Source organism: Kogia breviceps, chromosome 19, assembly GCF_026419965.1.
Source record: "Kogia breviceps isolate mKogBre1 chromosome 19, mKogBre1 haplotype 1, whole genome shotgun sequence".
NCBI lineage: Eukaryota > Metazoa > Chordata > Mammalia > Artiodactyla > Physeteridae > Kogia > Kogia breviceps.
In genome coordinates, this window is record NC_081328.1 from 22,715,926 (window position 1) to 22,727,748 (window position 11,823).

The following is an 11,823-nucleotide window of genomic DNA, read 5'->3' on the forward strand; positions in this document are numbered from 1 at the left end:
TTCAAATACATAATGACTAGTGGAGTCATATGTACAAAGTGCTCAGATGCTGAAGACACAAGGGCTTGGGTGGAAACAACAGCTCTGCTATTAATTGATTATGTACTTTTAGGCATATAAGTTAACCTCTCTGAACCCACTGTCTTAAATGACAAGGAGATGAATATCTTATTAATGATATTTAACTCCCAGGAGTGCTGTAATTAGGAGTTTACAAGTCTACCACCCCCCAGTTCTTCAGGCAGGGATAACGTCCAGTCATCTCTTACTCATCAGGGCCTGACATATTGTGCCTGACATACAGCAAGCATTCAATATTTGTTAAACAGATGAATGAACGAACAAAGATAATAAGTATGAAAGCAGTTCTAAACTGTAAAGGACTAGGCAAAAGTTAGTTATTATTTTTAGAGTGTTTCAAAGTAAAATATGGTAAGCCTGTTTTATTAATGATATAAGGTTCAAATAAGAAAAGTTTATTGCACACAAAGAACAATTACAAACAAGAGGACCATACCAAGTGCTTAGCACAGTGCCTGACATACAGAAGGAATAGAAATAGAAATATTCACTTCCTTTTCAAAAGCAAAGTTTAAAATTAGTTTTCAAATGGGCTAGAAGTAAAGTAAAACTTGGATACAGAAAAGTATGGTGAATTCATGGCATAAAAAAAACAGACTGAAGAAGGATCTAATCTAAGCAGTACACATGTTACTGTCAAGCTCACTGACCTCAACAAGTTAAAAACCATTCTGCATTAGTTTCTTTGTAGGGACAGGATTCTATTCACAGAGTTACCATGAGATGTTTTTTGAAAAAGTACAATATTTTGCAAGTTAAAAACTCTTGCAAAATATAATATATATTCATCAATAGATGATGGATGGATAAATGTAGTAGATACATACAATAAAATACTAGCCTTAGAAAGGAAGGAAATTCTGACACATGCCACAACATGCATGGACCTCAAAAACAATGCTAGGGACTTCCCTGGAGGCGTAGTGGTTAAGAATCCACCTGCCAAAGCAGGGGACATGGATTCGAGCCCTGGTCCGGGAAGATCCCACACTAAGCCCACGCGTTGCAACTACTGAAGAACGCGTGCCTAGAGCCGATGATTTGCAAAAGGAGAAGACACTGCAATGAGAAGCCCACACGCCACAATGAAGAGTAGCCCCTGCTCGCCGCAACTAAAGGAAGCCCACGCACAGCAACAAAGACCCAACACAGCCAAAAATAAAATAAAATAAACATTATGCTAAGGAAAATAAGCCAAACTCAAAAAGAGAAATATCACTTATACGAGGTACCTAGAATGGGCAAATTCATAGAAACAAAAAGTAGAAAAGAGATTACCAGGCGCTGGGAGGAAGGGGGAATGGGAAATTATTGTTTAATGGGTACACAGTTTCTGTTTGGGATGATGAAAAAGTTCTCAAAATGAATAGTGACGATGGTTGCACAACACTGTAAATGTACTTAATGTCACTTAAAAAAGATTCAAATGCTAAATTTTACATTATGTATATTTTACCACAATAATATAATAAAAATAATAATATACAGACACACATATTAAAATTACAGACTACAATAACAACTTGTATTGATGACCTAATGTAGCAACCTAACGTAGCAGTTCTCACGTGGCTGACCCAGAAACCTGGAGATTACCAATACTCTTTTGGGGGTCCAGAAGGTAAAAAAATATTTCCTTAACATTATAGACCTTTTTTACTCATTTTCCCACAAGTATGCAGTGTAGTTTTTCCAAAGGCCAGACATTAAAGAGACTTGCAAAAATGCATAATGATACCACTCTTTTCCATAAATTTTTGTTTTGGAAAATATGGTTATTTTTCATTAAAAAATATGTTATAGGGCATCCCTGGTGGCGCAGTGGTTGAGAATCCGCCTGCCGATGCAGGGGACATGGGTTCACACCCCGGTCTGGGAAGATCCCAACATGCCGCGGAGCGGCTGGGCCCGTGAGCCATGGAGGTTGAGCCTGTGCGTCTGGAGCCTGTGCTCCGCAATGGGAGAGGCCACAACAGTGAAAGGCCCGCATACCACAAAAAAAAAAAAAAAAAAAAAGTTATAGTCACATTTAATGAGATTATTATTGTTATTTTTAAATGAATTATAAATAAATATTTCAAAAACTGCAGTTTTCATTTCTAGTATGGTAAATATCAATAGATAAAATCCTATACAGGGACTTCCCTGGTGGTGCAGTGGTTAAGAATCCGCCTGCCAATGCAGGGGACACGGGTCCGAGCCCTGGTCCAGGAAGATCCCACGTGCTGTGGAACAAGTAAGTCTGTGCGCCACAACTACTGAGCCTGCGACCTAGAGCCCGCAAACCACAACTACGGAGCCCATGTGCCACAACTACTGAAGCCCATGCACCTTGAACCCGTGCTCTGCAGCAAGAGAAGCCAAAGCAATGAGAAGCCCACACACCGCAGCGAAGAGTAGCCCCCGCTCGCCGCAACTAGAGAAAGCCTGCACGCAGCAACAAAGACCCAACACAGCCAAAAATAAATAAATTAAAAAAAAAAAAAAAAAAAAAAAAAGCCTATACAAAAGCTCTTTGGAGTCCTCAATGATTTATTTTAAATGTTAGGAGGCCCTGAGACTAAGAAGTTTGAGAACCACGGGCTTAATGACATCATTCTAAAAGCGTTTCTTCCTCTCTTACTAACTATACTAAAATAGCCTGATCCTTGGTCTATACACATATTTCTCCCTCACCTGCTGTCCATTTCGGATAAAAGTTCCAAACCAAGTCCGGACTTTCGCATTTGTTCCAAGAAGTAAACCACTAACAAAACAAACCAAGTCACTCACTCCATCTTCACTAGCTTCATTTTTAGTATGATCCAAGGTCAAAGCCACTCCAAGACCTGGCAAGTGACATTCTTCCACCTAACAAAGCAAAGAAAACAAACTGAATTCAATATCATAAGGAAAAGGGCCAGGATGAGCCAAAATCTAAAGCATCTAAAGTTTAGGGGAGGACATAACACAAAACATAAAAACCCAGAGAGGAAGGTAATACATCCAGGCTATAACTATAATTCCAAATCTATATAATATTCTAAAACCATCTTGAGAAGAGTTCCTGGTCCTAATATAAACGCTTTTGTCTCAGAAAAATAATAAGATCTCTTACCACCATGCCTCGGACCTTCAGGGCCTGAGAAGGATTCATTTTACATAAGAAGCGTAAGGCATCCGTCCTCCGCCTTCCTCCAAGACTCTCTTCATCTTGTCGTTCTCCATTTTTGATCAGGCCCCTACAAACTGAACATTTAATAGGTTCTATTACTTTAAGTTTTGTAAGTAGGATATCAGAAACAATGTTTTCAGCCTTGAGAATCACTCATTTATCCAGATTAGACACTACAGAAGAAAAGGATCAGGAAAGTTGAAACCACAGCAATAGAAACTGATCAAAATAAAGCCAAGAGTGAAAAGAGACTCAAAAAAATGAACTGTGACCTGTGGAACATCAAATAGTCAAACATACTTGTAATGTCTCAGAAAAAGAGAATGAAAGACAAATATATATATTTGAAGAAAAATTTCCAAACTTGATGAAAACTATAAACCCAGAAGTTCAATAAACCCCAAGCAGGATAAACACTAAGAAAATCATACCAAGACACATCATAATCAAATCTCTGAAAACCAGTGATAAAGAGAAAATCTTAAAAGTAGCCAGAAGGGATTAAAAAAAAGAAAACAAATAAAAGTAGCCAGAGGAAAAAAAGGAACATGTACAGAGGAATAAAGATAAAAATTACCATAGACAACAGAATGACATCTTTAAAGAGCTGAAAAGTCAACCTAAACCTATCGTGTAATATTCAGTAAATCTCTTAGAAGCAAAAGGGAAATATCAATACCTCCATTTTTCAAATGAGAAGTTAAGTATCTTGATGGAGATCACACAAAGAGTGAGTGACAAGGTTAGAAATTATGCCCCCCAGATCCAGCATCTTTTTCTGCTTGACTCTCAATTCACGAATTACCTTGCCCAATAAATGTAATTTATTATTATTTTTTTCATATATTTTTTTGCAGTACGCAGGCCTCTCACTGTTGTGGCCTCTCCCGTTACGGAGCACAGGCTCCGGACACACAGGCTCAGTGGCCATGGCTCACGGGCCCAGCCGCTCCGCGGCACGTGGGATCTTCCCGGACCGGGGCACGAACCCGTGTCCCATGCATCGGCAGGCAGACTCTCAACAACTGCGCCACCAGGGAAGCCCAATAAACGTAATTTTTATATCACTCAGACCCAAACAACAATCTTCAGTCACTAGCAGTTTGAAATAGTGGTGAAAATTTCAGTTGATTTTTCTCAATTTCTACCCTATACTTTTCTGCAAGCTGATAGCAATAAGGCTAAAAAAACAAAGGTCTGATTGCTGGTATTTCTGATTACGTATATCTCGTATTGCTCTTTGGCTATTTCACTGATATATGTTCTCTCCCCTTTGTTCACCAAACACAGGGATTATATATTCTATTTCTTTAGTATTTTTTACTTCCCTATGATAGCACTGGTGATGAATGGCCAAAAATAAAAATTTTGCTGCATAATCATTGTACTTAAATCTGTAACCTCAAAACAATTATGAATTCTCTAAACTCAGCATTTCTACAATGAATACACACTAATAAATTTTCAAAAAATAAAATCGCAAATAAAACCCTATAAGTGTTTCTTCTTAGCTGAAAATATAGGTCCTAGGGACTTCCCTGGTGGTGCAGTGGTTAAGAATCTGCTTGCTGATGCAGGGGACACAGGTTCGAGCCCTGGTCCGGTAAGATCCCACATGCCAAGGAGCGACTAAGCCCGCGTGCCACAACTACTGAGCCGGTGCTCTAGAGCTCGCGGGCCACAACTACTGAGCCTGCATGCCACAACTACTGAAGGTCGCAAGCCTAGAGCCCGTGCTCCACAACAAGAGAAGCCACCGCAATGAGAAGACCGTGCACCACAACGAAGAGTAGCCCCCACCTGCAGCAACTAGAGAAAGCCTGCGCACAGCAAAAGAGACCCAACACAGCCAAAAATAAATAAATAAATAAATTTATTTTTTTTAAAAAATAGGTCCTGTACATGCCCAAGCAAATCTCTTCAATATCCCATTTTTAAATTACGTTTACCTTCATTAAAACTATCAGGAACATTGGCCACCAACAGACATAAGAACCAGGCACCATTTCTAACATGGAGCAAGGCTTCAGCTACATCAACTATAGGAAGCAGGGATGGGAGCTCTATAAGAAAACAAAATCAGTATTACTACTAAGGAGTGATATTTCATTGTATTATACATTAAACATCTTTTGACATTTCACCAATGTCATTTAAAAGTAATTAATAATAAGTACTTTCTTTTCATAGTCTAGAGCTGAACTGTCCAGTAGGATAGCCACTAGCCACATGTGACTACTAAAATTAAAATTAAATTAAATTAAACATAGTTTCATTCCTCAATCACACTACTCACATTTCAAGTACTCCATAACCACATGTGGCTAGTGGCTACTGTACTAGATAGCACAACACAGAACACTGTCATCGCTGTGGTGGACAGTGTTGGTCAAAAGAGTTACTTTCATGAAAATTTTCTCTGCATTTTTATGTCCTCTATCTTTTAATTCTGATCATGCATACCTATTATAAAGAGCCCAGAAAATACAAAAAGTGCAAAGAATAAAAATAAAATCAGCCCTAATCCCATCACTCAAAGTTAATAATTTGAAAGATTTTATTTTAATCCCCCTATGGGTATTACTTTTAACAAAACTGGGATTATATTCTAGTTACCATTTTGCCACTTGCTTTTTTCATTTAGCATATTGTGAACATTTTCCAAAATGATTAAATTTCTTCAAATACACCATTTTAATGGCTGCACAGTATGCTATACTATGGAAATAATATAATTTACTTAATCATTGTCCTACTATTAGTCATTTTTGACCTAAACTTTTAAGGTACATTCTTAATAAGGTGAACCTTAAAATAGCACAACACTCCAGGTTAAGAGGTTACACAGTATCATTTAACAAGAAACTGTATCTGAAATTTATCTTAGCACTCATTATAGTACCTGCTTGTAAAATACAAAGTACATCTGCAGCTTCCTCCAAATAGACTGGACTCTCAAATAGCTCAGATGACTTGAAAAAAAATTCTCCACTGGACTCAGATACCTTTTAAAAAAAGAAAGAAAAAAGAAATGATGAACTCTCTTAATTTCAGGTAATGAATTAGACCCCTTACTATTTTTGTAATTATTTTTTGAGCTTACAGACCATGTCTCTTAATAAGTCATTAATATACTACAGTAGAATATGCAGTACTGGATGAATTTGTACCAATTTAACCACAATTAGTCAAGTCACATTATTATTCCATACATGCAATATAAGTCTTGATCAATTTATATCTATACAAATATTTGGAGACATCTAGAATTAAAGATAAGACAAGCCAAAGAAATGAACTAAGAATGCTACCCACATAAGTTGTAGTTCAAAAAAAAGCTAAAAAACTATAAACTTAAAGCAGTATAACAGCTATAAATTCATGTTCTAAATGAAGTATGGGAAAAACAAAGAATAAAAATTTAGGTCAACAAAAGTACCAATTAACTTTTCTGAAAATTAGTTATAAATTCATGTTCTAAATGAAGTGTGGGAAAAACAAAGAATAAAAATGTAGGTCAAAAAAAAAAAAAAAAAAAAAATGTAGGTCATCAAAAGTATCAACCAGGGGCTTCCCTGGTGGCACAGTGGTTGAGAGTCCACCCGCCAATGCAGGAGACACGGGTTCATGCCCCGGTCCGGGAGGATCCCACATGCCGCGGAGCAGCTGGGCCCGCGAGCCATGGCCGCTGAGCCTGCGCGTCCAGAGCCTGTGCTCCGCAACGGGAGAGGCCACAACAGTGAGAGGCCCGCGTACCGCAAAAACTGCAAAAAAAAAAAAAAGTATCAACCAGCTTTTCTGAAAATTTCCTACAGAAGTTTCATTGCTACATTTCCCATATGCTGAAGGGTGCTGAACTGAAAAACTGGAAACCTCTCAGAGGAAGCTGGTCACTTATTTCATTAGAAGCATCAAGTACAGTATTAAGAAAAAGATGTAGGAAAATATTAGTTAAAATTAAAGACTGTCAAGAATTCCCCAGCGGTTCAGTGGTAAGGACTCTGTGCTTTCACTGCTGATGGCCCAGGTTCGATCCCTGGTCAGAGAACTAAGAGCCTGCCAGCCATATGGTATGGCCAAAAAAATAAGAAAAATCAAAAATAAAAAAAAAGAAAAAGAAAAAATTAAAGACTATCAGTATAGTAGAAAAGAGCTGAAGTAAATAACTTTGTAATAGAAAAAAAAAATTAAGATTTGTAACACATCTTAAAAACTATCTAGAACTAACTAAATCCAACCCCGCCATCAGTATTTTCTCTGGAAACAGAATTTAGGTTTTTTTGGTCCACAACTGATAAAACTAAACTTTATTTATTATAAATTAACTAACCTTGAGATTCTCAAAGTAAAAAACATTTGCTTCTCAAACTCTGGGCCGAATCTTATATAAGACATCTTAATATGAAGATCCAATTTAGTTCTCTGTATGGTAACTCCTAACATTCACAAATTTAAAATTCAGAGTTTCAATTAACCATTATCACCCGAAAGTCCATGACGTAAACTATGTACACCCGAAACTAATATAACATTGCAAATCTTCAATAAAAATAAATAAGTAGGGACTTGCCTGGTGGTGCAGTGGTTAAGAATCTGCCTGCCAATGCAGGGGACACGGGTTTGAGCCCTGCTCCGGGAAGATCCCACATGCCGCAGACCAACTAAGCCCGTGCGCCACAACTACTGAGCCTGCGCTCTAGAGCCCATGAGCCACAACTACTGAAACCTGCATGCCACAACTACTGAGCCCACATGCCTAGAGCCCGTGCTCTGCAGCAAGGGAAGCCACCGCAATGAGAAGCCCACACACCACAGGGAAGAGTAGCCCCCACTCGCTGCAACTAGAGAAAGCCCGTGCAGCAACGAAGACCCAACGCAACCAAAAATAAAATAAAAAATTTTTTTAAATTAAAAAATAGAAGAAGGAAAGAAAGAAACGTATCATTTTGCTGAGATGAGAGGTTGAATAGCCTTCTTTAGTATACAGGAACAATTCAGTCATCTAATGAGTGAAGCTAGCCAAATATCCCACATTCAATTCAGCTTTGATACTCCCCAGTCACCGTTACGTATGAGGTACATAATTCAATCAGTATCTAAAGGAATCTCACACATTTTTTAGGAATCAAATACATATTTCACAACATTTTATGGGAGAAATTATATCCTATAGAGATATTTTCAAATTTTGTCATTTGGTCTTGAGCTATATATCTTTCTAAATATCAAGAAGCCATTGAATGGACTCCATACAGAAAAAAACCTTATGATAGAGAATGCAGAATAGGCATAAATTAGAGAAAATAGTAATTAGAAACAGCCTTTAAAAGCAGGCATTTAATATCCTTTCAAGCCTCTGAAAGGAAGACACTTACATAACAAATAGAAATATGTGTATGAGAGGATGCAACCTGCCTGCCTTCTTGCCTGTTTCTACCTTCTATGTGTAGACATCAAGTCATGCATTATTTTTTTTTTTTTTTTTTTCCCGGTACACGGGCCTCTCACTGTTGTGGCCTCTCCCGTTGAGGATCACAGGCTCCGGACGCGCAGGCTCTGCGGCCATGCATGGCTCACGGAACCAGCTGCTCCGCGGCACGTGGGATCTTCCCGGACCGGGGCACGAACCCGCGTCCCTGCATCGGCAGGCGGACTCTCAACCACTGCGCCACCAGGGAAGCCCAAGTCATGCATATTTTGAGCTGTGATTAAAACAGACACACCTTGTTCATAATTGCCAAAAGTTCACTAAGCACAAGACGCAATCGTCGAGGTGAATCACTGTGTTCAAACTCTAAAGTCAGTCCATGCTGCAGCTGTGATACCAGGATGCTCTCTCCACTGCCTCCTCCAAGTTTATGCCTAATAAAGTCCAAACGTGTAAAACAATTATGAGAACACTGGCACAGAAATAAAAGCATAAAAATGATCTTTTACAGAAATAATCTACAAAAGAATGTATGAATTCTTTTCATATATTTCATGAATGTATTACTTCTGAAATGTTTAGTTTGTCTATTTCAGAGATTCACAACTTGTGTAAAGACTCCATTACAACTGACAGTTAACACCCACTTCCATTAACAACAGTGGCTCACTACTGGATCCACAATGGGGGAGGAAGGACAAAACAAATGTCCAGAATTTGGGGGACTCAGTACAAGCTTAACAAGCCTCCTACAGGACTTCCCTGGAGGTCCAGTGGTTAAGACTCCACACTTCCACTGCAGGGGGTGGGGTTTCCATCCCTGGTTGGGGAACTAAGATCCCTGGTCAGGGAACTAAGATCCTGCATGCTGTGTGGCAGAGCCAAAAAATTAAAATAAAAGCCTCTCAGGAGATTCCAATAAATCCTTCTACTCTAGGGGAACTTACTCTACCCCCTTCCCACTGAGAGTAATTGGCCTAATCAGTTTAGCCTGAGTACAACAGTGTATATAGCCAAAGTCCTCAGCACATCATTTTACAATATGGAATTGAAAAGACCCTAGATTTTTAATTATAAATTAAAAATAACTTTAAAAAATGTTCTCCAAAGTTCAGATTCCCAATCTTCTCTTTTCTGGAAGAGTGCACTGCAATAAGAAGCCCTAAAATCGCCAAAAAAATTTGATTCCCTCTTTTTCAGCAAATCCAAGTAAATACCAATCAATCCACATATTATATATTATTACATTACCTAAGCTGCTGTTCTTTGCTGGCATCCTGTTCTAAAGCATGAAAGTCCACAGACAACAAAGCAACAATGGAATTGACAGCTTCCACTCCAGAGAGAAGACGAAGGATGAGTTTTTTATCCTGAGCCCAGCTTTGGCTCTGGTCAGCAGGAGCACAAAGTGCCATCCGCACCAAGCAGGGCAGGAGAAGTCTTAATTCTGGATCACTTAAAGATGCCAAACGAACAACATCCACCTTCTGCATTGCCTCAAAAGCAAAAGGACTGACAAACTGAAGGCTTGTACACTCGGTCATTATCACTGTTGATCCTAGTGGTTAAAAAAAAAAGTAGGGGTATAACTCCACATGTATGAGTGCCCCTCTTTTTAAAACCTCTGAAAAATGTGGTTTATCTTTAATAGGCCCCGATGTTGGCAATATTCCTGGCACAATTAAAGGCTCTCTATGTTTCTACTGCCACCTGGAAAATGAGAAAGAAAACAGAGTATATTAATGTCTCTTTCAGACTTAGGGACCTTCTGTTCTAATACTACCATTTTGCAAAGAAGGAATATGAAACCCAGAGAGATTAAGTAACAGGCCCAGAGGAATATTACTAGTCAGTGGCAAAATCCAAGGCTGAACCCTCATCTACTAAATCCCAGTCCAATAGTTTCTCCACTGTACCACTCCTATGAGTGACACAATGCAAGTAAAAGAACAGCATAGTTAAGGACATTCCTCTTTTGTACCTATTTTCACACACCTACCCAACATACGTGAAGAACCGTTAGGCTTCTCTTTCCCACCCTCCACGAGTCGGTGGAAGCACTGGTAAATCGCCTCACTAGCCAGAAGCTATGACAGATTCAACGATCTGGAGACCTTAACACTATCCTATATCCCCTGTGTTACTAGTAACAAACAAACAAACAAAACGGCTGTGGAGGTGCAATTAGTTGTCGGAGAAAGCTGAGTCCCACTTGGGCACTTCTCTGTCTTCAAGAGCAATCAGAAACAGAAAAAGCAAGTAGCAGGTCGCCAAAGCCATCCGCTTTGAGACCCACAGACTAGCAGAAACGTGGGTAACAGAGGGCTGGGCAGAAACGTTTTGCTTTTAAGCAAAAGGAGCTGGCCTTTTAACGGAGGGGCGGGCTGATAGAGCCGAGGCGCCAACACATGTGCGCTCATAGGTCTGGCCCCGGGCGTAACGAGAACCAACCAATCCCTCTGGCTGAGAAAGGTCGGGCAGGTTGCGGACATGGACCCCAAAACGCTCTGATGTCTGAGAAGTGAAAGCTTCATACCTTAAGATCTACCCTCCAACCTCCGGGGACCCCACGGGGATTCGGCGCCCTAGAGGCGGGACTAGAGGCGGGACGCGGTAGAAATCTAGAGCGCGGTCCGAAGTTAGGCCTAGGCGATAATCCGGATTCTCCAGCCCTGGTTGTGCCCTGAGTCGACCTGGGCAGCAAAAACCCAGTCGCCGGGACCAGTCGGGCCAGCGGTGTGATGGGGGCTGGATGAGGACACCGCACAAAGGCACAGCCCGGACTGAAGGGAGGGGAAAGCGGAGGAGACTGTTTCAACCTGCACACAGCACCTTCATTCATCCCCAGCGTCTGGCTCCCGTCGGCCACCGTACTGGACTGAAAAGAACGGTGGCTGCGAAAGGAAACCTGGAGACGTCGGCGATGATGCAACGGCGCGCATGGGTGGCTCCACCCCTTCCGCCGCCTCTGTGTGCTCTACCCAACTTCCCCCTGTGGGTTGTAGGGTCGTGCTGTTTGCAGTCTCTTTAGCAGAGCACAGCTGCTGAATCCTTTTAGATAAATCATTAAGTCCCTCCGAACTGCAGTTTCATCATCACAGGACTACCGTGGCATTCAAATGACAACGTATGTAAAAGAAATATTAAAGTTGGGACTTCC

The 11,823-nt window shown here is 40.2% G+C and overlaps 1 protein-coding gene across 6 annotated transcripts in view; it reads right to left on the bottom strand.

The window, feature by feature from the left end:
• Positions 1 to 11,550, bottom strand: part of INTS2 (integrator complex subunit 2) — a 49,571-nt gene extending 38,021 nt beyond the window's left edge. The window contains exons 1-7 of one of the 6 annotated variants that reach the window (XM_067020895.1): positions 11,496 to 11,550; positions 9,915 to 10,373; positions 8,959 to 9,097; positions 6,138 to 6,240; positions 5,185 to 5,298; positions 3,179 to 3,309; positions 2,758 to 2,931 (exon numbers count right to left, since the gene is read on the bottom strand). In XM_067020895.1, the coding sequence (XP_066876996.1) occupies positions 2,758 to 2,931; positions 3,179 to 3,309; positions 5,185 to 5,298; positions 6,138 to 6,240; positions 8,959 to 9,097; positions 9,915 to 10,207 (954 nt within the window). In that variant the 5' untranslated portion in view covers positions 10,208 to 10,373; positions 11,496 to 11,550. Of the gene's footprint in view, positions 1 to 2,757; positions 2,932 to 3,178; positions 3,310 to 5,184; positions 5,299 to 6,137; positions 6,241 to 8,958; positions 9,098 to 9,914; positions 10,374 to 11,199 lie in introns of all 6 variants that reach the window. The other 5 variants (XM_067020896.1, XM_059047691.2, XM_067020893.1 and 2 more) reach the window with 5 other exon arrangements.
• Positions 11,551 to 11,823: the final 273 nt, after the last annotated feature.